The 27805-nt window shown below is 39.9% G+C and overlaps 1 protein-coding gene across 1 annotated transcript; it reads right to left on the bottom strand.

Annotated features, from left to right (window-relative positions):
- Positions 1–8343: 8343 nt before the first annotated feature.
- Positions 8344–23681, bottom strand: LOC112757237 (uncharacterized). The gene is made up of 3 exons (XM_025805843.2): positions 23325–23681; positions 9895–10200; positions 8344–9333 (listed from the first exon to the last, which is right to left on the bottom strand). Exons 1-3 carry the CDS (start codon positions 23679–23681, stop codon positions 8344–8346), a joined length of 1653 nt encoding a protein of 550 aa, XP_025661628.2.
- Between the last annotated feature and the right edge of the window lie 4124 nt (positions 23682–27805).

The raw sequence follows: 27805 nt of genomic DNA, 5'->3' as shown, positions 1-27805 counted from the left end.
TGTTAGGTGGGAGACAACCCACCATGGTATGATCATTCCTTTTTCATTTTTATTTAGTTTTATTTGTTTTCGAGTTTTATTTTATTTTATTGTATTGAACCTAGAGTTTTGCATAACATTCATATTAGCATTGCATTCTGCATACTGCATTAATAAAAGAAATCGCACGTGATGCGTCCGCGTCACCAGTGCATTTTGAAGAAAAGAGAATTGAACAGAGAGTCACACGAGAGCGTGGCTGGAGGCGTGCCTTTGGCACAAATTGATCCACGCGACCGCGTCACTGACGCGTCCGCGTCATGTGGAAAAAATGCCTCCCATGCGTCCGCGTCACCCACGTGGACGCGTGACCTGAAAATCGACGTAAGAAAGGGTGCATGGCCGAAAGTTGTGCTGAAGTGGGGCTGGACTCGTGCTGGAAGCCCAAGCCCTCCCATGCGAACGTGTTCCCCACGCGGCCGCGTCGTTTTCCAAAAAATGGCCATCCACGCGATCGCGTCAACCACGCGACCACGTCACCCAAAAATCTGGTGAAAAGAGTTTCGAACAGAGAGTTGCACGAACGCGAGGCTGCACTCGCGCCAATCGCATAAATCAGGCCACGCGATCGCATGACCCACGCGTCCGTGTCACCTGACCTTATCGCGCACCACGCGATCGCATCACTCACGTGTCTGCCTCGCCTGCGCCGCACAACTCATCCAAATCAGCGCCAATTATCTTCTCTTTTCTTTTCTAATCCTAATTTCTTCTATCTTTTCTTCTTTGTTTCTTACTTTATTTCTTTCACTTCTTATTCCTTTTCACCTTCATTCTATTTTACTTAATTTATTTGCATATTTCATTCATTACATTTTAATTTAGTGCATATTTTCTCTTTTCTTTTCTAAATTCATTATTTTTCCTTTGGTGTTGATTTTCTTATTTAACTGTTGCATCTTCCCTTGAATTATTTTAGGTGCTTAGTGACTTGTTTTATTCTAGTTAGGTAATATCATTTATATCAATGCCAATCTTTTATACCTATATTACTTTTACATTGACATGAATTTATATTATCTCTCCTTACCTACACTCTCTTCCCTATTTTTGCAAATTTTTGCACTCTTGATTTGCCATGTACTTCTACTGTTTTTTCATTTGCATGTTGTAGCTACCATGTAATTGAAATCCTCATTATCTGGTATTAACCCAATCATATTTTATTTTATCTTTATTTCTGGGTTACTGTTCTTCTTTTTCTCTTTTTTCAGGCTGGCCACCGAAGACGGAAAAAGGGAGAAACTTCTATAAGAGGAGACAAACAAGTTCATCTGTACAATCCTTGAAGAAAAGTATCAGTTGGAACAACCTATCCACCTGCACATCTCAGCATGCACCGAGGACGGTGCAATCTTTAAGTGTGGGGAGGTCGATACCGATCTCCATGGGTTAGTTACTCTTCTATCTCAACACCAATGGTTTATTTTCCTTGTTAGTTATTGCATTTGCATGTTTGATTGCATGATTATTTGATTTTGTGCATATTTTACCACTTGGTTAAAGTAATATTTTCTCTTTCAAGAAACTTTTTTAAAGTATTTCACTAATTTGAATAAAATTTAATGTTAAACTTGTTTGAAGAAATATTATACTGGAACATGGTTTAGAGCTCGAACATACAAAAACCAGTGAGATTTTTGAGCCTATTTGATTGGTTGCATTTTATCAACCAAAATTCTGTTTTAGTGTGTATTTTTCTCTCTAAAATTGTGATCTTTGTCTTGCTTAATTCTATATTTCCATTATTTGATGTATGCATACACTTACATGATTGAGGCCTTTGTTTCACTGAGCTTACATACCCATATGGCCTTACCCTTTCATTATTCTTTGCAAACCAATGTTGAGCCTATTATACCCCTTTGTTCTTTACTTTAGCACATCATTAACTCTAAGCGAAAGACAATAATGCCCTTAATTTGAATCCTTGGTTAGCTTAGACTAGTGGGAGTGCTTATGATTTAAGTGTGGAGAAATTGAATTTGGAAACATTTGGTTTGAGAAATGAGTATGTTAGAATTTTCTGAAAATGTGAAAAAAAATGTTTAGGACATGATTCATGCATCCAATAATTTAATCATATGCATTGAGAAAAATAAAAGAAAAGAAAAAAAATATATATATATAAAATAAAAAAAGAAGTGAGAAAAAGAAAAGAAAAAAAAGAGCAATTAAGCAAAAAGGGGACAAAATGCCCCAAAGTAAGTGGTGAAAGCAATGCATATGTACTGTACTTGAAATTAGAATGCATGAATATGTGGAAAACATGGTTAATGGATAGTTAGATGTGGTATTATGATTACATGGATTGTCTAAAGTTAGGTGGAAAGTTTAAGTTAATTAAGGATTCAGATTTTAGTCCACTTGGCCAAATACAATCCTACCTTGACCCTAACCCCATTACAGCCCTTAAAAGACCTCTTGATATGTGTATCTGTGCATTAAATTTATGTGATTGTTAGATGAAGAGCAAGCCTTAGAAAGCAAGGTTAGTAGAGAATTGAGAGAATCGAACCTAAAACACTTGAGTGATTAGAGTGCATACACTCCCAGTGAGGGTTCGATGCTCGATTCTTTGTTCCCGGCTTTCATGAGCTATTTTATTCTACAAGCCTATTTGTACTTCATTTTTATGATTTGAATTAGTGAAATCCAGTTCATATTTATTCTTAGAGAATTTATTTACTTTTAAACCAAGTAGGAAAAAGCTTTCTTCATGTAGTTGGATTCATATAGATAGGTTGCATTTCATACATTCTACCATTCCTCTTCACCCCTTTATAGTTTCTCTTGAGCTTAGCATGAGAACATGCTAATGTTTAAGTGTGGGGATGTTGATAAACCACTATTTTATGGTTTATCTTGTACTCAATTGAGTGATTTTTATCAACTCTTTACCCACTTATTCATACTATTTGCATGGTTTTACGTTTTCCTTCCTAATTTTGTGCTATGATTGAAAACATGTTTCCTGGGCCTTTAAATTGCTAATATTAATCCTCTCTTATTACCATTAGATGCCTTGATATGTGTGTTAAGTGATTTCAGAGTTTATAGGGCAGGAATGGCTTAGAGGATGGAAAGGAAGCATGCAAAAATGGAAGGAATACAAGAAGTTGAAGGAACTGCAAAGCTGTCAGCCTGACCTCTTCGCACTCAAACAGCTATAACTTTAGCTACATAGATCCAAATGATGCGGTTCCAGTTGCGTTGGAAAGTTAACGTTCCGGGCTTTGATTTGATATATAATTTGTTATAGTTGCCTTGACGATAAGTGATGAGAACGCGTGGTCTACACGGACGCATCGCAGTGGTAAAAACACCAGCGTGTTTGAATTCGAAACCAGCGAATTCTGGGTTGTTTCTGACCCAGTTCTCGGCCCAGAAAACACAGATTAGAGGCTATAAAGTGGGAAAATACATCCATTCACAATAATAAGCTCATAATACACAATTTTAGGATTTAGATGTAGTTTTTAGAGAGAGCGGTTCTCTCCTCTCTCTTAGGATTAGGATTTAGGATTTTTATTATGTTTAAGCTATGATCTCTTCATTCCAGGTTTTATGTTCCTTCAATATTTATTTTCTACTTTTATTTACTCTAATACTTTTATTTATATTTGATTTATGTTGCTCAATTGACTTATGAACCTTTCCATGTTAGAGTTGAATTTATGTTTAGACGTAATTTGATGTGTTTCAGATTTATGAATGCTTTTAATTTAATTTAGAATTTTTCCTTTTGGCTTTGGTTGAGTCATTGGAGACACTTGAGTTATCAAACTCATTTTTGATTGAAAATTGGAATTTTTCAAGAATTAATTCGAGTTCCAATAACTCTAGCCTTTCCCAAGGAAAGACTAGGACCTGAGGAATCAAAATTAATTCATCAACTTAACATACCTTCATAGTTAGAGGTTAACAAAGTGGGAGAAAAATCCAATTCTCATCACAGTTGATAAGGATAACTAGGATAGGACTTCCAGTTCTTATACCTTACCAAGAGTTTTATTATTTATTTAAATTAATTTCTTACAATATACTTTCTTGCCATTTACTATTCTTGCTTTTTATCTTATACATTAAAAACCCAAAATTCTACCTTTTTCATAGCTAATAATAAGTCATACCTTCCTGCAATTCCTTGAGAAGACAACCCGAGGTTTAAATACTCGGTTATCAATTTTATTGGGTTTGCTTAAGTGACAACCAAAACTTTTGTAAGAAAGGATTTTTGTTGGTTTAGAAGCTATACCTGCAACGAGGATTTATCTGCGAATTTCTAGACCACGCAAAAGTTCTCTCTTCAGCCTTGCTTAATATAGGAAGAATCAGCATAAAAAATTCCAAAAACTGGGCTTTGGAGGCCTAGAAATTGCCTCCAGCGATTTCCATTAAATGAGTCACGCGCTGGGACGTGTGAGGACGCACAGGTGTGTGCGTCCGCACACATGCTAATTTTCTTCTTGTGCGTACGCATAGGTTGTCGTGCGTACGCACACATGGTTCTGTGGCTTTTGTGCATACGCATACTAGGTCGTGTGCACGCACACTCCAATGTGTGCTTCTCCTTTGTTTTCTTCAAGTTTTCTCCCTGTGTACATGCTTCTTTCCACTTTTGCCTTGCCAAACTTGCCTTTAGGACCTAAAATCACTCATCAAACCTGTCATGGCATCGAGTGGCATAAAAGTGGGATTAAAATAACTAATTTAAGCACAAAAACGCATGTTTTCACATTTAAGCACAGTCTAGAGAGAAAACACAAAAGCATGCTATTTGGATGAATAAACGTGGGCTTATATGATAGAATCCACTCAAATCAAAGCAAAATATATCGTCAAATATAGAATCATCATAGGATAAGTCTATTTGGGTAAGTGGTTAAATGAAATGATGGCCTTAATCACATACATGCATTCATACACACAATAATGGACATAGAGAGTCAAGCAAATCAAGGATTACACTCATAGAAGGAGAACTTTGCACACAAGAAGGAAGATAAGTGGTTATAACATGTAACCACGCAATTGGCTCAAGTCTCACTTGCTTGTGTTCTTAACTCTAAAACCATGTTCTAAAATACATTCCTCAAGCAAGTTTAGCAACAAGATCATAAGTTTTTCAAATTGGTAGGGTTGCCCAAAAATTATAGTTTCTTGGGAAGGAAATCATTACATTAGCCAAGTAGGCCTAACAAAAGATAACTAACATGCAAAAGGTGTTCAAAAAGCAAAACCTAACCATGCAATCTATCCTAATTACCTAAATAAAAATCAAAGTTTATTGGGTGTTACCTATGGAGACCGGTCGAACGACCTCCCCACACTTAAGAGTTTGCACCGTCTTCGGTGCTATTGGTGAGGCGCAAGGGGTGATCGGCCTTGTAGCTTCCGTTATCCACTCCATCTAAGCTATCTTCACTCACGTTCGAGGTAGAAGTGGAAATCTACGGTTCCTCCATAGGTGGGGTCATACAACTCAAAAGCTTCTTTATGTAAGCAAACTGGCGTTGGTTCTACCGTTTATATCAGTCCACCTTCTTATGGAGATCCTCAAGGCGTTGGGGGGATGATCTAGGTGGTGTGGATGACGTGGTGGGATTACCCATGGGATTGGCTATGTCAAGATTCCCAGTGTACGTCGGGGGCTTGATATATTTTCCGGATGGGATGATATTGCCATCCATCGGAATTAGTGCCTTCCGATCCTTAGTCTCCCGAGGAACACCGGCTGCAGCAACTAACTCGATTACTAAGGCGGTGAAGGGTAGGTTTCTCCTAGCATGGATATGTCCCATGGCTTATCGGATGAGAAGAGGGACATTGACCGATTTTTCGGTAAGTATACACCAAACCAACAAGGCGAGCTCCGCGATGATAGATGACCCATGGGTGCTTGGTAGCACATAATGGGATAAAATTTAGGCCCACGCCTGAGCTTCCACAGTGAGGTAACGTGCGTCAATGCCCTTGGGCCGGGATCGCATTCTCCCTTGAATCCAAAGAGCTCCCGGGTTAGCAATTACCCGGAGAACGGCATCCCAATCGACATTGAAATCGAATTCGTAACACTGCCTCAACGCCTCTTGGTAGGCGTCTATCCCCTCCACCCATGGTCCCGTCCTAAGTACTCCTTGAATAGCCTCATCCGAGACGGAAACTTGCTTTTGGCGCACAAATACGGATATGAGAGAAGGTGAGTGGAAGTTGGAGTAAAACTCCACCACCCATGAGAGATTAGCCTCCTGCGGTCTTTTCAAGAGGAACCCCCACTGCCGCTGCTCAATGCGGGGTATGACAAACTCAATAATGTGGGCCGGAGGGTTGAGAAGAGGTTTCGGGTGATAGTTCCTTTCAGGCATGAAGGAGAACATGAGCTCACAATACCGATTGGAAAACTTAATAGAGTCCCTTGCAGGGTTGTCCTTCTCTTGTTCATTAATCTTAATGGTGCTCCTCTCCTTTTTAAAGAGGGGATTAGCCGTCGGTGCTAGGTGCGCTTTGGTGGTGGATCTTTGAGGCACCTTCTTGGTAGGCGGCTTCTTTGGTGCCTTTCCTTTGTCTTTTGTGATAACCATCCTAAAAAGAAGGAAAGAGCATTCATTAAACTCAAAGAAACACACATGAAAAATATCATGCAAGTGATAAAGAGAGCCACAAAAAGATAGGTGTCTTGGAGACATGATAGCTGCAACATGTGAGCAAGACAACAATAAGGAGTAATGGCATGTCACTTAGCATGTGATGCAAGAGTGGTATTAGCATGCAAGGAAAAGCATGAGAGGTATGTACCAAGCATCAATAACAAGAAGCAAGGTGAAGAATAATGGGTTCAATGCACATAGGAGTAAGCAAGTGAGTGAGAAAGGACATCAAGTGGAAAGCACTAAGGCAAAGTTGAAATAAAACTCATATGTTCCTTTCAACAAACACTTGGTGTGCAACCCTTAAACAACAAACAAATGGAGGAAATGTGACAACGTAGCATCTTACAAGGCAATATCAATTATCATAGAGCACCACATATTGCAAGGAAATCAAATAAAACAAATAGACCCATTAATGCCATAGAAATCTCCACTCCCGACACCCATGAAAAATGGAAAAATAAAAGAGAAAAAAGCAAACAAGCAAGTAAACATGAATGAAGCTAACTAATTAGAAAAACAAACAAATGCAACTAAGGAAGGAAGAAGAAAGAGGCAAAACAAAGAAAAAGGCAAGATGGGAGTACCTTGTGAGGGAGAAGAAGGTAATGGAGAATGTAATTGAAAAGAGAGAGGAAGAGAAATGGGAGAAGAGAGGAAAGGACCCGCCGGAGGTGGTGGCCGCCGGTGATCAGTGCCGCCGGTGAAAGGGGCAGAGAGAGGGTGATAGCGGTGGTTGAAGGGGTAGGGAAAGTGGGACTAGAGGAAGAAGATCGAAATAAGAGAAGAGGGGCAGGGGGATTTAAAATGAGGCGCGCTGCAGGTAAGTTACGTCACGAGATTGACGCGCGCGCGCCCTCCACGCGTGCGCGTGGATGGGCATGAAGACAGTAGGGATGCGGAGGCGTCACCCACGCGTACGCATGGATAGCTGAAGAAGATTGGACGCGTACGCACTAGGTGCGCGCACACGTGGGAGGTAGTCGTGCTAGTGGCACAATGTGGGCCTGAAACTCGCACAACTCTCTGGTCGAAGTACCAGGAGTTGGCTATAGTAGGATCGACGCGCGCGCGCATATTCCGCACACGCGTGGAGTTTGCATGTGGCAGATGGACGCCCAGGCATCATGTATGCCTGCGCGTGAAGGGGGTTGTGCTCCCAGCACAGTGTAGGTGCAATGTTTGCGCAACTCTCGGGAAAAGTCTACCAGGAGCTGGCCCAATGCTTGCATAACTCTCTGGATTTTTATACCAGGAGCTGCGAAGGCTATTGACGCGGACACGTCTAGCACGCCCACGCGCCCCCCTCTTTTTTTTTTCATAGACATGAAGAAGTGCCTTGTTATCACAAATTCAGTAGGCAAGCAAGCCAAATGGTACAAAAGCACCTTAAAACTCCATACAATACTCAAAATGGGGTGCTTTCTACCACACTCTCAATCCACCTACTTAAAATCCATGCAATTCTTCATGAATATCACAACTAGTACAATAAAGTCTATCTAAACAAACTGAAAAGCTACACAATCACTAAATCAAGTAAGATTTCAAGAGTATATACAAAAGGGAAAAAAAGAGTAGATCTCACCATGGTGGAGTGTCTCCCACCAAGTACTTTTGTTTAATGTCCTTATGTTGGACGGTCACTAGCTCAATTCTCTTTGCCATTAGGTGCATCTTCCAAAAGGAACACCTCCATCTCCTTGTTGCTTTTCTTCTTTTCACCAAGATAGAACTTTAGATGTTGCCCATTAGCCTTGAAAATGTCGGAGCTTGAAGGGTGGCACATGTGATAGACTCTGTATGGCTCCGCCTTTTCTACTATATAAGGTCCTTCCCACCTTGACCTTAGCTTTTCGGGCATCAATTTCAATCTTGAATTGTAGAGGAGGACTAGGTCGCCGGCTCTAAATTCTTTTCCTCTTATGGTCTTATCATGCACGGCTTTCATTCGTTCCTTGTAAAGTCTTGAGTTCTCATAAGCTTTTAACCACAAACATTCCAATTCTACTAGTTGTAGCTTTCTCTCAATTTCGGCCCCTCCCAAACTTGAATTGCACTCATTGATGGCCCAATATGCTTTATGCTCTATTTCCACCGATAAGTGGCAAGTTTTTCCATAAACTAACCGAAAGGGGCTCATGCCAATTGGCATTTTGTATGCCGTTCGGTAGGCCCATAGTGCATCGGTGAGCTTTGCACTCCAATCTTTTTTATGAGACTTCACAATTTTTTCCAATATGCGTTTAATCTCCCGATTGGAAACTTCGGCTTGGCTGTTCTTTTGGGGGTGATTGGCTGTAGCTACTTTGTGTATGATGCCATATTTGTTCATGAGTCCTTGCATTCTCTTATTACAAAAATGGGAGCCTTGGTCGCTCACCATTGCTCGTGGCGACCTAAATCTACAAATTATGTTGTTTCTCACAAAAGAAAGGACCACATTAGTATCGTCCATCTGGGTGGGTATCGTTTCCACCCATTTGGACACATAATCAACGGCTAGTAGAAGGTATAGAAAACTATTAGAATTTGGGAATGTCCCCATGAAGTCGATACCCCACACATAAAAAATCTCACAAAATAGCATGGTTTGTTGGGGTATTTCATCCTTCTTGGAGATATTACTAAATCTAATACACTGAGAATAAGATTTACAAAAGAGAGAAGAGTCCTTGAAAAGAGTTAGCCACCAAAATCCACAATCTAGGATTTTTCTTGCCGTTCTTTGAGGTCCATAATGACCTCCTCCTTCGGAGGAGTGGCAAGCTTCCAAGATTGAATGGAATTCGGTTTATGGAATGCACCTCCGAATTACTTGATCCGCTCCACATCTCCAAAGGTATGGGTCATCCCATACATAGTATTTGGATTTGCTTTTTAGCTTATCCCTTTGATGTTTGGAGAGATTAGGAGGAAAGGTGTGGGATATCAAGTAATTGGCTATCGGTGCATACCAAAAAATGACTTCCAAGATTGCTTGCAAGCCCTCAAGGGGGAAAGAATCATTAATAGGAGTGGTATCGCCTTTGGTGTGTTCAAGGTGACTTAAGTGATCCGCCACTAGGTTCTGCGAACCACTCCTATCTTTGATTTCCAAGTCAAATTCTTGCAATAATAAAACCCATCTAATGAATCTCGGTTTGGATTCATTCTTAGCCAACAAATACTTTAACGCCGCATGATCCGAGTACACTACCACCTTGGAACCAAGTAGATATGCTCGGAATTCATCCAAAGCGAAAACTATTGCCAATAGTTCTTTCTCGGTGGTAGTGTAGTTGAATTGGTCTCCATCCAATGTTTTTGATGCATAGGCTATGACATACGGATTCTTACCTTCGCGTTGTGCTAGCGCGGCTCCCACGGCAAAGTTTGAAGCATTACACATTATTTCGAACGGCCGACTCCAATCCGGCCCTCGCACGATGGGAGCTTGGGTCAATGCCACTTTGAGCTTGTCAAAAGTCTCCATGCATTCTTTGCTTAGATCAAATTCAACATCTTTCTACAACAATCGAGATAGAGGCAATGCTACCTTACTAAAGTCCTTTATAAATCTTCGGTAAAAACCTGCGTGTCCAAGGAACGAACGGACTTCCCTCTCGGAGGAGGGGTAAGGCGAGTTAGATATAACATTGATCTTTGCCGAATCCACAGAAATACCATCTTTGGAAACAATATGTCCTAAAATGATACCTTGCCGAACCATAAAATGACATTTCTCAAAATTTAGGACAAGGTTCGATTTAGTATATCTTTCCAACACTTTTGCAAGATTATCCAAGCATTGATCAAAAGAGTCCCCATAAATCATGAAGTCATCCATGAATACCTCCATGCATTGCTCTAGAAAATCTGCAAATATGCTCATCATGCACCTTTGGAAAGTTCCCGGTGCATTGCATAGGCCAAATGGCATACGCTTGTAGGCATAAGTTCCAAAGGGGCATATGAATGTTATTTTTTCTTGATCCTCTAAAACAATGTGGATTTGAAAATACCTCGAATAGCCATCTAGAAAATAATAATAAGGTTTACCAGATAATCGATCTAGCATTAGATCGATAAACGGTAGAAAGTGATCCTTCCTAGTGATCATGTTCAAACGCCGGTAGTCGATACATATCCTCCAAGACTTTTGCACCATCGTAGCTATAAGCTCCCCACTCTCATTCTTGATTGTGGTCACCTCGGACTTCTTTGGCACAACTTGGACCGGACTTACCCATTCATTATCCGAAATAGGGTAAATGATGCCCGCCTCTAGTAACCGGGTTACCTCCTTCTTGACAACCTATAGAATGGTAGGATTCAATCGCCTTTGAGGTTGTCGAACGGGTCTAGCTCCTTCTTCTAAGAAGATTCGGTGCTCACACACTTGGGGGCTTATGCCCACTAGATCCGCCAAGCTCCATCATATTGCTCTTTTGTTCCTCCTCAAAATATTAAGCAACTTCTCTTCTTGTGGAGGAGTGAGTTCCCTTGCAACAATTACCGGGAACTTGTGAGCTTCATCAAGATAGGAATATTTTAGATGGGGCGGTAGTGGTTTCAACTCTACATGTTGCTCTTGACTTGGCACTTGAACTTCCGATTGATTTGGATGGGGTATGATGTTTTCTTTACATTCGTGGGGGCTTCCCACACTTGATTCTTCAATCTTCTCATTAATATTTGAACAATACACTTCGACCACAACATTGTCAATTAAGTCACATTGGAATATGGAATGATTCTCTGGTGGGTGTCTCATGGCCTCATCAAGGCTAAAGCTAACAACTCTTCCGTCGATTTCAAAAGAATAGGTGCCGAATAGACATCCAATTTGAATCTAGATGTCTTTAAAAATGGCCTCCCAAGTAGGATAGATGATGTCCTTTCAGATTCACTTGGTGGCATCTCAAGGATATGAAAATCAATCGAAAATACCAAATCCTTTATGTTTACCAACACATCTTCCGCAAGACTGATGAGCGGATAATTTATACGCTTTTTTGGCATTATTTTTAGTATATTTTTAGTATATTTTAGTTAGTTTTTATTATGTTTTTATTAGTTTTTATTCAAAAATCATATTCCTGGACTTTACTATGAGTTTGTGTATTTTTCTGTGATTTCAGGTATTTTCTGGCTGAAATTGAGGGACCTGAGCAAAAATCTTATTCAGAGGCTGAAAAAGGACTGCAGATGCTGTTGGATTCTGACCTCCCTGCACTCGAAGTGGATTTTTTAGAGCTACAGATGCCCAATTGGCGCGCTTTTAATTGCGTTGGAAATTAGACATCCTGGGCTTTCCAGCAATATATAATAGTTCATACTTTGTTCGATATTTGATGGCCCAAACCGGCGTTCCAAGTCAGCATAGAAATTCTGGCGTCAAAACGCCAGAACTGGCATGAAAGCTGGAGTTAAACGCCCAAACTGGCACAAAAGCTGGCGTTTAACTCCAAGAAAAGTCTCTACACATGAAAGCTTCAATGCTCAGCCCAAGAACACACCAAGTGGGCCCCGGAAGTGGATTTCTACACTAACTATTCTAGCTTACTCATTTTCTGTAACCCTAGGTCACTAGTTTATTATAAAAACTACTTTTAGTGATTCATCTTGTACCTCATGACACTCTACACGTTTCATATTGTATCTTCTATGGCATGAGTCTCTAAACCCCATGGTTGGGGGTGAGGAGCTCTGCTGTGTTTTGATGAATTACTGCAATTACTACTGTTTTCCATTCAATCACGCTTGCTTCCATTCTAAGATATTCATTCGCACTTCAACTTGATGAATGTGATGATCCGTGACACTTATCACCATTCTCAACCTATGAACGCGTGCCTGACAACCACCTCGTTCTACCTTAGATTGAGTGCTTATCTCTTAGCCTCTTGGTTTAGATCAGAGTCTTCGTGGTATAAGTTAGAATTATTAGCGGCCATTCCTGAGATCCGGAAAGTCTAAACCTTGTCTGTGGTATTCCGAGTAGGATCTGGGAAGGGATGACTGTGACGAGCTTCAAACTCACGAATGCTGGGCGTAGTGACAGACGCAAAAGGATCAATGGATCCTATTCCAACATGAGTGAGAACCGACAGATGATTAGCCGTGCGGTGACAGCGCATTTGGACCATTTTCACTGAGAGGACGGATGGTAGCCATTGACAACGGTGATCCACCAACATATATCTTGCCATGGAAGGAACCTTGCGTGTGTGAAGAAGACAGTAGGAAAACAGAGATTCAGAGGACAAAGCATCTCCCAAACCTCAACCTATTCTCCATTACTGCATAACAAGTATTTATTTCATGTTCTTCTACTTTTTACAATTAAATCTGAGAATTATTGATATCCTGACTAAGAGTTACAAGATAACCATAGCTTGCTTCAAGCCGACAATCTCTGTGGGATCGACCCTTACTCACGTAAGGTATTACTTGGACGACCCAGTGCACTTGCTGGTTAGTTGTGCGGAATTGCAAAAGTGTGATTGTGATTTCGTGCACCAAGTTTTTAGCGCCGTTGCCGGGGATTGTTCGAGTTTGGACAACTGACGGTTTATCTTGTTGCTTAGGTTAGGAATAATTTATTTTTGTTGGTTTAGAGTCACTAAATTTGAGTCTTTTATTTGATTTAGTTTCATATTTTAAGTTTGGTGTCAATTGCATGCTTTTATTTTCTTTCAATTTTTCAAATTTGCATGTTCTTAGTTCTTTCTTGATCTTTAAAAATTCTAAGTTTGGTGTCTTCTTTGTGTTTCTCTTTAAATTTTCGAAAATTTGTGTTTGATTTTCTAAAAATTTTAAGTTTGGTGTCCCTTGTGCTTTTATTTACTTAAAAATTTTTCAAAAATTTATTCTTGGTGTTCATCTTGATCTTTAAAGTATTCTTGGTGTTCATCTTGACATTCAAAGTTTTCTTGTTTGTTCTCTTTATTTTGATCTAAAATTTCTAAGTTTAATGTCATTTTGTTGTTTTTCTCTTTCCTCATTAAAATTCAAAAATTCAAAAAAATATCTTTTCCTTATTTTACTCATAAATTTAAAAATTTTGTATTAAATTAGTCAAAGATTTTCAAAATCATATCTTTTTTTTAGTCAAGTCAAAATTCTAATTTCAAAAATTGATCTTTTCAAATCTTTTTCAAAAATCAAATCTTTTTAATTTCTTCAATCATATCTTTTCAATCATATCTTTTTCAATAAATTGCAATCATATCTTTTCAATCACATCTTTTTCAATAAATTGCAATCATATCTTCTCAATCATATCTTTTTCAAAATAGTTTTCAATCATATCTTTTTGATTGCTAATTTCAAAATCTTTTTCAAAAAAAAAAATCACTTAACTACTTTTCTCTTTCATATTTCGAAATTAACTAAGCATTCTTTTTCCAAAATCTTTTTAATTAATTAATTAATTTAGTTTTCAATTTGCTTTTATTTCATTTTCTTCTAATTTTTGAAAGTTTTATTTTATCTTCCACTTATTTTGTTTTATTTTTTTGGTTACTTTTAATTAAATAAAATAAAAAAATTAAAAATATAATTTAATTACAATTTATATCAATTCCCTTTTCTCCATCATGGACATAAGTGGAAGTGAACAGTCCAGAAGGACTTTGGGGTCATATGCTAACCCCATTACAGCTGCATATGGGAGTAGCATCTGTATACCTCCCATCAAAGCAAGCAGTTTTAAGCTAAATCCTCAGCTCATTATCATGGTGCAACAAAATTGTCAGTATTTCGGTCTTCCACAGGAAGAACCTACTGAGTTTCTGGCACAGTTCTTACAAATTGCTGACACAGTACGTGATAAAGAAGTGGATCAGAATGTCTATAGATTATTACTGTTTCTATTTGCTGTAAAAGATCAAGCTAAGAGGTGGTTAAATAACCAACCCACAGCAAGCATAAAAACATGGAGACAGTTATCAGAAAAATTTCTGAATCAATTTTACCCTCCAAAAAGGATGACTCAGCTAAGGCTGGACATCCAAGGCTTTAAACAAGAGGATCATGAATCCCTTTATAATGCCTGGGAGAGGTACAGAGGGATGCTAAGGAAATGCCCCTCTGAAATGTTTTCAGAGTGGGTACAGTTAGACATCTTCTACTATGGGCTTACAGAAAAAGCTCAGATGTCTCTAGACCACTCAGCTAGTGGATCTATACACATGAGGAAGATGATTGAAGAGGCTCAAGAACTCATAGATACGGTTGCTAGAAATCAACATCTGTACTCAAGCAGTGAGTCCTCCATAAAAAAAGAGGCTAGGGCAGTAACTACTGATCCTAATCCTCAAGAACAGATCGTCGAACTTAATCGGCAATTACTCCTTATGACAAAACAATTAGCAGAATTTAAAGAGATGCTCCAAGACACTAAAAATGCTAACAAGAATATGGAAGCACAATTGAATCAGACAAGACAGCAGCTATCTAAACAGATAACAGAAGAATGCCAAGCTGTCCAACTAAGGAGCGAAAAGACATTGAATAAATCAGCTCAAAGTAGCAGAAAGCCAAGAAAGGAACAACTGACAGAGGATGACCAAACCACTGCCCAAAATCCCTATGAGAACAGCAAGAGCCCAGAGAGGAATAATTCTGGCGTTTAAATGCCAGAAAAGGGTGAAAGATTGGCGTCAAACACCCAGTGGATGCCCACTTCTGGCGTTCAAACGCCAGAAAAGGGAGAAAAGTTGGCGTTGAATGCCCATTCCTTGCCTAGTTCTGGCGTTCAAACGCCAAAAAAGGGTGGGAAGCTGGCGTTAAATGCCCATCTAGCACCCAATCCTGGCATTCAAACGCCAATGAGAGATCAGACACCTACAAGTGCTGATAATAACCCCTCTAAGAAGGCTTCTCCAACCACCTCTGTAGGGAATAAACCTACAGCAACTAAGGTTGAAGAATATAAAGCCAATATGCCTTATCCTCAAAAACTCCGCCAAGCGGAGCAGGATAAATAATTTGCCCACTTTGTAGACTATCTCAGGACTCTTGAGATAAAGATCCCATTTGCAGAGGCACTTAAGCAAATACCCTCTTATGCTAAGTTCATGAAGGAGATCTTAAGTCATAAGAAGGATTGGAGAGAAACTGAAAAGGTGTTTCTCACTGAAGAATGCAGTGCAGTCACTCTGAAAAGCTTACCAGAAAAGCTTCAAGATCCAGGAAGCTTTATGATACCATGCACATTAGAGGGTGCTTGTACCAAGACAGCTCTATGTGACCTTGGAGCAAGTATCAACCTAATACCTGCATCCACTATTAGAAAGCTTGGCTTGACTGAAGAAGTCAAACCATCCCTGATATGTCTTCAACTTGCTGATGGCTCCATTAAATATCCATCAGGCATAATTGATGACATGATTGTCAAGGTTGGGCCATTTGCCTTTTCCACTGACTTTGTAGTGCTGGAAATAGAGGAGCACAATAGTGCAACTCTCATTCTAGGAAGACCTTTCCTAACAATTGGACGAACTCTTATTGATGTACAAAAAGGGGAAGTGACCCTGAGAGTCAATGAGGATGAGTTCAAGTTAAATGCTGTCAAAGCTATGCAGCATCCAGACACATCAAATGACTGCATGAGCACTGATATTAGTGACTCTTTGGTGGAAGAGATCAATATGACTGAAAGTCTCGAATCAGAGCTAGAGGACATCTTTAAAGATGTTCAGCCTGATCTAGAGGAATCAGAGGAAATAAAAGAACCTCTGAAAATTCCTCAGGAAGAGGATAAGCCTCCTAAACCCGAGCTCAAACCACTACCACCATCTCTGAAATATGCATTTCTGGGAGAAGGTAACACATTTCCTGTAATCATAAGCTCTGCTTTAAATCCACAGGAAGAGAGAGCACTAATTCAAGTGCTAAGGACACACAAGACAGCTCTTGGGTGGTCCATAAGTGATCTTAAAGGCATTAGCCCAGCAAGATGCATGCACAAGATCCTATTGGAGGATGATGCTAAGCTAATGGTTCAACCATAGAGGCGGCTAAATCCAGCCATGAAGGAGGTGGTGCAGAAAGCGGTCACTAAGTTACTAGAGGCTGAGATTATTTATCCTATTTCTGATAGTCCCTGGGTAAGCCTTGTCCAAGTTGTACCCAAAAAGGGAGGCATGACAGTGGTTCACAACGAAAAGAATGAACTGGTTCCCACAAGAATAGTTACAGGGTGGCGTATGTGTATTGACTACAGAAGGCTCAATACAGCCACCAGAAATGATCATTTTCCTTTACCATTCATAGACCAGATGCTAGATAGACTAGCAGATCATGATTATTACTGCTTTTTGGATGGCTATTCAGGTTACAACCAAATTGCAGTAGATCCTCAAGACCAAGAGAAAACAACATTTACATATCCATCTGGAGTATTTGCCTACAGAAGGATGCCTTTTGGTCTGTGCAATGCACCTGCAACCTTTCAGAGGTGCATGCTTTCTATCTTCTTTGATATGGTAGAGAAATTTTTGGAAATCTTCATGGATGACTTTTCAGTATTCAGAGACTCATTCAGCTCCTGTCTTGACCATGTAGCACTTGTTTTGAAAAGATGCCAAGAGACCAACCTAGTTTTAAACTGGGAAAAATGTCACTTTATGGTGACTGAAGGAATTGTCCTTGGGCATAAAATTTCAAACAAGGGAATAGAGGTGGATCAAGCTAAGGTAGAGGTAATTGAAAAATTACCACCACCTGCCAATGTAAAGGCAATCAGAAGCTTTCTAGGACATGCAGGATTCTACAGGAGGTTTATAAAGGATTTTTCAAAAATCGCAAAACCTCTGAGTAATCTGCTAGCTGCTGATATACCATTTGTCTTTGACACAGAGTGTCTACAGGCATTTGAAATCCTGAAAGCTAAGCTGGTCACAGCACCAGTCATCTCTGCACCAGATTGGACATTACCATTCAAACTAATGTGTGATGCCAGTGACCATGCCATTGGTGCAGTATTGGGACAGAGGCATAACAAGCTTCTGCACGTCATTTACTATGCTAGCCGTGTTTTAAATGATGCACAGAAGAATTACACAACCACAGAAAAAAAGTTGCTTGCAGTGGTTTATGCCATTGACAAGTTTCGATCCTATTTAGTAGGTTCAAAGGTGATTGTGTATACTGACCATGATGCTCTTAAATACCTACTCACAAAGCAGGATTCAAAACCCAGACTCATAAGATGGGTGTTACTTCTGCAAGAGTTTGATATAGAAATAAGAGACAGAAAAGGGATAGAGAACCAGGTAGCTGATCACCTGTCCTGGATAGAACCAGTAGCAGGGGCATCCCTCCCTCCTACTGAGATATCTGAGGCCTTTCCTGATGAGCAACTCTTCGCCATTCAAGAAGCACCATGGTTTGCAGAAATTGCAAATTATAAAGCTGTGAGGTTCATACCCAAGGAGTACAGCAGAGTACAAATGAAAAAACTAATTTTCGATGCAAAGTACTACTTATGGGATGAACTATATCTCTTTAAGAGATGTGCAGACGGAATGATCCGTAGATGCGTACCCAGAGAAGAGGCACAAAAGATCCTATGGCACTACCATGGATCACAATATGGAGGACATTTCGGAGGTGAGCGAACAGCCACTAAGGTCCTCCAATGTGGCTTCTACTGGCCTACTCTCTATAGAGATGCCCGAGAGTTTGTGCGTAACTGTGACAGTTGCCAAAGAGCTGGCAACTTGCCCCATGGTTATGCCATGCCTCAACAAGGGATCTTAGAGATTGAGTTGTTTGATGTATGGGGTATTGACTTCATGGGTCCTTTCCCACCATCATACTCAAACACTTACATTTTGGTTGTAGTAGACTATGTATCTAAATGGGTAGAAGCAATTGCCACACCCACTAACGATACTAAGACCGTGCTGAAATTCCTCCAGAAACACATCTTCAGCAGATTTGGCGTCCCCAGAGTATTAATCAGTGACGGGGCACTCATTTCTGCAATAAACAGCTATACTCTGCTATTGTTCGATATGGAATTAGTCACAAAGTAGCAACTCCATATCACCCACAGACAAATGGGTAGGCTAAAGTCTCTAATAGAGAACTAAAAAGAATCCTGGAACGGACTGTAATTGCCCGTAGAAAGGATTGGGCAAAAAGCTTGGATGATGCTCTGTGGGCATACAGAACAGCATTCAAGACTCCTATAGGAACCTCTCCATACCAGCTTGTGTATGGCAAGGCCTGTCATCTGCCCGTGGAACTGGAACATAAGGCCTACTGGGCAACCAGATTCTCAAACCTGGATGTTAAGTTAGCTGGAGAGAAAAGATTGCTCCAACTGAATGAGCTAGAGGAATTCAGACTCAATGCTTTTGAAAATGCAAAAATTTATAAGAAAAAAGCAAAAAGGTGGCATGAAAAGAAACTGTCATCTAGAGTCTTTGAACCAGGACAGAAGGTTCTACTATTTAATTCTAGGCTCAGATTATTCCCGGGGAAATTAAAATTCCGGTGGAGGGGACCATATGTGATTATAAGTGTGTCACCATATGGATATGTTGAGCTTCAAGATACTGACTCTGACAAAAAGTTCATTGTTAATGGACAGAGAATCAAACATTATCTTGAAAGCAATTTTGAGCAGGAATGCTCAAAACTGAAGCTTAAATAAAGCTCAGTCAAGGTCCAACTAAAGACAATAAAGAAGCGCTTATTGGGAGGCAATCCAATTTTTATTTATCTATGTTAATTTTCCATTTTCCATTGTTATTTTATGTCTTCTTTAGGTTGATGATCATGTGGAGTCACAAAAACAACTACAAAAATCAAAGCAAATTCAAAAACAGCATTAAAAACAGCACACCTTGGAGGATGAGCTTACTGGCGTATAAACGCCAGTAAGGGTAGCAGAATGGACGTTAAACGCCCAGTCTGGCACCATTCTGGGCGTTTAACGCCAGATATGGGCACCAGACTGGCATTTAATGCCAGAAAAGGGCACCAAGCTGGCGTTAAACGCCAGAAATGGGCAGCAACCTGGCATTTAACACCAGGATTGGCACTCAAAGGGGCGTTTACACGCCAGAATGGTGCAGGGATGAGAAATCCTTGGCACCTCAGGATCTATGGACCTCATAGGATCTCCACCTACCTCAACTCAATCTCTCTCCTCTTCACACATTCCAATAACACCCTTCCCCAAATACTCTTCCCCATCACCTCTTAACCACTCACACCTCTCCATCTCCTCCATTCTCTTCTTCTTCTCCTCCCTTCTTTCTTCTTTTGCTCGAGGACGAGCAAACCTTCTAAGTTTGGTGTGGAAAAAGCATTACTTTTTGCTTTTTGTGTTTCTATAACCATTTATGGCACCTAAGGCCAGAGAAACCTCTAGAAAGAGGAAAAGGAAGGCAAAAGCTTCCACCTCCGAGTCATGAGAAATGGAGAGATTCACCTCAAAAGCCCATCACTAAGAAAAGAATGGAGCAAATAAGAGAGCCCACTCATGGACCTCAACAAGAGCATTCCACTATCCTCCATGAAATTAGAGAGGACCAAAAGGCCATGAGAGAGAAGCAACAAAGGCAAGGAAGAGACATAGAGGAGCTAAAGCACTTCATAAGATCTTCAAGAGGAAGAACAAGCCACCATCACTAAGGTGGACCCGTTCTTTAATCTCCTTGCTCCTATTTTTCTATTTTTTGAACATTATGCTTTATGTTTTATCTATGTTTGTGTCTTTATCACATGATCATTAGTGTCTTAGTGTCTATGACTTAAAGCTATGAATGTCCTATGAATCCATCACCTTTCTTAAAATGAAAAATGTTTTCTGAAAAAGAAAAAGAAGTACGTGAATTTTGAATTTTAAAATAGTTTAATTATTTTTATGTGGTGGCAATGCTTTTTGTCTTTTTGAATGAATGCTTGAACAGTGCATATTTTTGAATTTGTTGTTTATGAATGTTAAAATTGTTGGCTCTTGAAAGAATAATGGAAAAAGAGAAATGTTATTGATAATCTGAAAAATCATAAAAATGATTCTTGAAGCAAGAAAAAGCAGTGAATACAAAGCTTGCAGAAAAAAAAAGAGAGAAGAAAAAAAAAGAGAAAGAAAAAGAAAAAGCAAGCAGAAAAAGCCAATAGCCCTTTAAACCAAAAGGCAAGGGTAAAATAAAAAGGATCTAAGGTTTTGAGCATCAGTGGATAGGAGGGCCTACAGGAATAAAATCCTGGCCTAAGCGGCTAAACCAAGCTGTCCCTAACCATGTGCTTGTGGCGTGAAGGTGTCAAGTGAGAAGCTTGAGACTGAGCGGTTAAAGTCGTGGTCCAAAACAAAAAGAGTGTGCTTAAGAGCTCTGGACACCTCTAATTGGGGACTCTAGCAAAGCTGAGTCACAATCTGAAAAGGTTCACCCAATTATGTGTCTGTGGCATTTATGTATCTGGTGGTAATACTGGAAAATAAAATGCTTAGGGTCACGGCCAAGACTCATAAAGTAGCTGTGTTCAAGAATCAACATACTGAACTAGGAAAATCAATAACACTATCTGAATTCTGAGTTCCTATAGATGCCAATCATTCTGAACTTCAAAGGATAAAGTGAGATGCCAAAACTGTTCAGAAGTGAAAAGCTAATAGCCCCGCTCATCTAATTAAGACTGATCTTCATAGATGTTTTTGGAATTTATTGTATATTCTGTTCTTTTTATCCTACTTTGTTTTTAGTTGCTTGGGGACAAGCAACAATTTAAGTTTGGTATTGTGATGAGCGGATAATTTATACGCTTTTTGGCATTGTTTTTAGTATGTTTTTAGTATATTTTAGTTATTTTTTATTAAAAAATCACATTCCTAGACTTTACTATGAGTTTGTGTGTTTTTCTGTTATTTCAGGTATTTTCTGACTGAAATTGAAGGACCTGAGCAAAAATCTGATTCAGAGGCTGAAAAAGGACTGCAGATGCTGTTGGATTCTGACCTCCCTGCACTCAAAGTTGATTTTCTAGAGCTACAGACGCCCAATTGGTGCGCTCTCAATTGCGTTGGAAAGTAGACATCTTGGGCTTTCCAGCAATATAATAGTCTATACTTTACCCGAGATTTTATGGCCCAAACCGGCGTTCCAAGTCAGCATAGAAATTCTGGCGTCAAAACTTCAGAACTGGCATGAAAGCTGGAGTTAAACGCCCAAACTAACACAAAAGCTGGCGTTTAACTCCAAGAAAAGTCTCTACACGTGAAAACTTCAATTCTCAGCCCAAGCACACACCAAGTGAGACCCATAAGTGGATTTCTAGACTAACTATTCTAGCTTACTCATTTTCTGTAACCCTAGGTCACTAGTTTATTATAAAAACTACTTTTAGTGATTCATCTTGTACCTCATGACACTCTACACGTTTCATATTATATCTTCTACGGCATGAGTCTCTAAACCCCATGGTTGGGGGTGAGGAGCTCTGCTGTGTTTTGATGAATTAATACAATTACTACTGTTTTCCATTCAATCATGCTTGCTTCCATTCTAAGATATTCACTCGCACTTCAACTTGATGAATGTGATGATCCGTGACACTCATCACCATTCTCAACCTATGAACTTGTGCCTGACAACCACCTCCGTTCTACCTTAGACTGAGTGCTTATCTCTTAGCCTCCTGGTTCAGATCAGAGTCTTCGTGGTATAAGCTAGAATTATTGGCGGCCATTCCTGAGATCCGGAAAGTCTAAACCTTGTTTGTGGTATTCCGAGTAGGATTTGGGAAGGGATGACTGTGACGAGCTTCAAACTCACGAATGCTGGGCGTAGTGACAGACGCAAAAGGATCAATGGATCCTATTCCAACATGAGTGAGAACCGACAGATGATTAGCCGTGCGGTGAGAGCGCATTTAGACCATTTTCACTGAGAGGACGGATGGTAGCCATTAATAACGGTGATCCACCAACCTACAGCTTGCCATGGAAGGAACCTTGCGTGTGTGAAGAAGACAGTAGGAAAACAGAGATTCAGAGGACAGAGCATCTCCAAAACCTCAACCTATTCTCCATTACTGCATAACAAGTATTTATTTCATGTTCTTCTACTTTTTACAATTAAATCTAAGAATTATTGATATCCTGACTAGGAGTTACAAGATAACCATAGCTTGCTTCAAGCTGACAATCTCCGTGGGATCGACCCTTACTCACGTAAGGTATTACTTGGACGACCCAGTGCACTTGCTGGTTAGTTGTCCGGAATTGCAAAAGTGTGATTGTGATTTCGTGCACCAAAGACCCGTCACAGTTATTATGCTCTTGTTCGCCAAAACAAACCTAGCCGCCGACTGCTTCAACAGTGGGAGCTTCAATATATGATAAATGGAAAGAGGCATAATGCTAACGCATGCACCAAGATCGCACATACAATCAATGAATTAAACTCCATCTATGGTACAAGAGACTAAGCAAGGGCTCGGATCACCACACTTTTTTGGTATTGCTCCCATCAAAGCCGAAATAGAACTCCCCAATGGAATAGTTTCTAGCTCATGGATTCTATCTTTGCTCAAACACAAATCCTTAAGAAACTTTGCATATTTAGGCACTTGATGGATAGCATCAAAGAGAGGGATAGTTACCTCGACTTTCTTGAACATCTCCACCATTTTGGGGTCAAGTTCTACACGCTTCTTAGTCTTTCTTGCTAATGTAAGAAATGGAATTGGTTGAGTCACTTCCTCCAAGACTTGCTCATCTCTAGAGGCTTCACTCCTTGGTTGAGGGACTTCATCTTTAACTACCTCATGTGCTTCATCCTCCTCTTCAATTTCTTCTATCTCAACTCCATCCTCCTCTTGAGCAACTATCATTAGGTTAGGTGCCTTTGGACCTCTCTCTTTCAATTGAGTTCCGGACCTCAAGGTAATGGCATTAATGCCACCCTTGGCGTTGGGTAGAGGTTGAGAAGGTATGGCACTAGAATTTGGAGCTTGAGGAGTGGAGGTGGAAGGTGGCTCCATGCGAGCAATGAGGGCTTGGAGGGTAGAACTAAGCCTGGTAAGGCTTAAGGTAAGTGTGTTTTGGATTTCTTTTTTCCCTTGGAGTATGGATCGGAGTGTCTCATCTTGATTGGAGGAAGGGGAATGATAGGTGATTTGAGGTGCTTGTAATTGGTTAGGTTGAGGTGGTTGCCTATGAGGTGGTAGGTAGGGTTGGTAGTTTCTTTCTTGGTTTGGTTGTTAATGTGGTTGGTTTTGTGAATATCGATTTTGTGAATTATTATTGCTCCATCTTTGGTTTCCTCCATTGTCTCTACCTCCTTGTTGATAATTGTCCCGCCAACCTTCATTGGAATTGTCTCTCCAACCTTTATTAAAGTTGTTACTCCCTTGGTTGTAATTGCCTCCTTGTTGAGGGTACCCTTGATTGAAATTGCCCCCTTGTGAATAGTATCCTTGATTAGGACGATCATAAAAGGGGCGATCATAGAAGTTATGGGTAGCCGCTTGATAAACCACTATTTTATGGTTTATCTTATGCTTAATTGAGTGGTTTTTATCAACTCTTTACCCATTTATTCATACTAATCGCATGCTTTATGTTTCCTTCCTGATTTTGTAATATGATTAAAAACATGCTTCTTTGGCCTTTATATTGCTAATATTAATCCTCTCTTATCACCATTAGATGCCTTGATATGTGTGTTAAGTGATTTCAGAGATTACAGGGCAGGAATGGCTCAGAGGATAGAAAGGAAGCATGCAAAAGTGGAAGGAATACAAGAAGTTGGAGAAACTGCTAAGCTGTCCAGCCTGACCTCTTCGCACTCAAACGGCTATAACTTTAGCTACAAAGGTCCAAATGATGCGGTTCCAGTTGTGTTTGAATGCTAACGTCCGGGGCTTCGAATTGATATATAATTTACCATAGCTGCCTCGAAGTTAGGTGATGCGAACGCGTGAATGACGCGCCCGCGTCGCATTTGCAAACTTCAATCCGCGCGGATGCGTGGACGACGCCTCCGTGTCACTTGGCCGCGACCTGAACGTAACAGAAATCGCAGGGAGCGATTTCTGGGCTGCTTTTGACCCAGTTTTCAGCCTAGAACACACAGATTAGAGGCTATAAAGTGGGGGAATGCATCCATTCATAATCATGCTTTTCATATTCACAAATTTAGGAGTAGATGTAGTTTTTAGAGAGAGAGGTTCTCTCCTCTCTTTTAGGATTTAGTTTTAGGATTTAGGATTATTTCTTCTTCATCTCAGGTTCAATATTCCTTTTATTTATTTTCTCAATTTAATTTATGAATTCTTCTATGTTACAGATTATTCTTTTGATTAATGTTATTTGAGGTATTTCAGTTTATTATTGCTCTCTTTTATTTATATTACTGTTGCTTTCAATCTGAAGACATTTTTATTCCAGTAGATTTACTTTTCCCTTTTGGTCTTGGTTAAGAAATCAGTAACTCAGGAATTATCAAACTCAACATGACTGATAATCGTTATCTTCAATAATCCCAATCTTTCCTTAGGGATTAACTAGGATTTGAGGATCTAACTAATTAGTCACTTGACCTTCCCTTGCTCTAGCAAAGGTTAACTAAGTGGAATCAAGATTCAATTTTCATCATCATTGATAAGGGTAACTAGGATAGGACTTCCAATTTCTCACACCTTGCCAAAAGTATGTTTTTACAGTTATTTATTTATTTTACAGTCTTTTACCTATTTTAATTGCAATTTAAGTTACTTGTTCCTCATCTTCACAACCCCGATTTACAATCTTCATAACCAATAATAAGAACATACTTCCCTACAGTTCCTTGAGAAGACAACCCGAGGTTTAAATACTTCGGTTATCAATTTATTTAGGAGTTTGTTACTTGTGACAACCAAAACCTTTGTACGAAGGGATTTCTGTTGGTTTAGAAACTATATCTACAACGCGACTATTTTTATAAAATTCTTTACTAACAAAAATACTAACGTCAAAATGGCGCCGTTGCCAGGGAACTGCAATCGTGTGCCTTATTATTGGTTATTGTAAATATTATTTTTTACTTGTTTATTTGTCTTTGTTTTTCTCTTTTTATTTCCATTAGCTACTATAAATCCTCACCCCTCTCGCTTTGAATTTGGTTCTAATATTGTTGAAAGGAGTGAAAGTTATAACAGGAACATGCATCAAGGTCGGAAGAATCAAAGATGGGAGGAGCCACAAGGATTTAATCAACCCTCTTGGCAACAACCCCCTCCAATGCACTATAACCAAAAACCATTCTGTGATGCATACCAAAATGATGACTATAGTGGACCCCTTTGTAGTTACCAACAAGGCCCACCATATGATTATGAACCACCTCCTCAACACAGCTTTGGACCACCATACTCACAAGCCCCCTACTACCAGACATCATCACATGATTCTAACCCGTATCCACCACACCAACCACCTTATGAGTCATATGAACCATATATAGAACCACCCCAATTCCAACCCAATTACTCCCAAGAACCACCACCTCAATATTTGCCATCTCCATATCCATCAATCCAAGAGCACTATGATCCTACTTATGATAGCCGAGCGCAACAAGAATCAAGGGATCGTCTCACGGAAACATGTGCAAAACTTCAAGCAACCCTTCGCCAATTGGATCAAGCGATAAATCGATTACCTTCCCGACGTTCAGACACTCAAGGAACCCCCATGGCCTCATGTGGGCAATCTAATAAAGAACGTAGCATGAAGGAGATATTAGAAACTCTGGTGGACAGTGAGTAGCACGATTTTATATTGAAACAATTGGAAGAAGCTACGCCTGCCATTGAGGAGGAAGAAGTGGTTGAAGACTTAGGAGATGCGGAACCTCCATGGGAAACTCAAGTTATAGAGCCTCCTTCAAAGACGTTTGAAATTGATGTTGAGGAGGGTGTACAACCTCCAAGGCATATCATGGTTGAAAACTTTGAAGGAGATGATCAAGAGATGGATTCAATCATTGATGAAGTCTTATCTACATTTGAATCCTCTCCCGTTGGACTAGACATGGAGATTAAAGAAGAAGAAGCACAACCTCCCATACCCTTGGTAAACAATGAAGAAGAGATTGAATTGGAAGAAAGCTACCAAGAAGAAGAGGTTGATATTGAAGAAGTTTGCAAAGAGGTGGAAGTTGTCAAAAAGCACAAGGGAGTGGAGCTTGAAATCACTTTGCCAAAGTTATTGGAGACCCCTCCCCCTAAGTTGCCATCATCCTTCACAACATTCAAGTGGGTAAAATTCATATCCCTTAGCTTTCTAATTCTACTTGAATATGGGCTACTGGAGACGGATGGTCAACTTAGAGCTCTTTGTGGCATTAAGAGTAAGAGAAAAATGGTCAGTGGTAAGAATTGTCCTGCAAGGTTCATTATGGTTGGAAGCTTTAAGTTTAAACACAAAGGTTGGTGTGAAGCTCAATTGAATGGGTCTAGGAAGTTGTTTGGTAGCTGCAGTGAGAATTCAAATTACTTATCACCCGGCTGGAAAAATACAGATTCCGACCAAAATGGGTGTAAAAGCAAGATTTGGGATCCTGGAATCTGCTCTGACATTTGTCACTCCGGGAGCCTAAGAATCTGTTTGAAGCTTCTTAAGGGCTTTACATGCCTAGTTTGGGATCCCGGAGGATATTGGAATCACAAACATTGGTGGAGATTCCTGGATGAGTTCAAGCATAAGCCACCATAACAGGAAGCTCATCAAATGTCCAACTTAAGGACTTTAACTAAAAGTGCTAGGTGGGAGACAACCCACCTTGGTATGATTGTTTCTTTTTCAATTTTATTTCATGTTGTTTGTTTTTATTTTGTTTTAATTTTATTGAACCTGGAATTATTCATAGCATCTACATTAGCATTGCATATTGCATAATTGCATAATTGCATATATATATATATATATATATATATATATATATATATATATATATATATATAACACGCACGCGATGCGGCAACGTCACTGACACGTCCGCGTCACTAGTGCGTTGGGAAGAAAGGAATTGAACAGAGAGTCATGCGAGAGCATAGCTGGAGGCGCGCCTTTAGCATAATTTGACCCACGCGACCGCGTCGCCGACGCGTCCGCGTCATGT

This window comes from Arachis hypogaea, chromosome 16 (assembly GCF_003086295.3).
Source record: "Arachis hypogaea cultivar Tifrunner chromosome 16, arahy.Tifrunner.gnm2.J5K5, whole genome shotgun sequence".
Classification (NCBI taxonomy): domain Eukaryota; kingdom Viridiplantae; phylum Streptophyta; class Magnoliopsida; order Fabales; family Fabaceae; genus Arachis; species Arachis hypogaea.
Note: the sequence above shows the minus strand (reverse complement) of the source record. Positions and strands in the feature narration are given on the sequence as shown.

What these genes read in the sequence shown, in the direction of transcription:
- LOC112757237 (XM_025805843.2), bottom strand. Translation starts at nt 23,681, where the DNA reads ATGGAGCCACCTTCCACCTCCACTCCTCAAGCTCCAAATTCTAGTGCC. An exon ending in TAGAACTTGACCCCAAAATG is followed by an intron (nt 10,201 to 23,324) that starts GTGGAGATGTTC and finishes CGATTGTTGTAG; the next exon opens with AAAGATGTTGAATTTGATCT. An exon ending in CATATCTACTTGGTTCCAAG is followed by an intron (nt 9,334 to 9,894) that starts GTGGTAGTGTAC and finishes TCTTATTCTCAG; the next exon opens with TGTATTAGATTTAGTAATAT.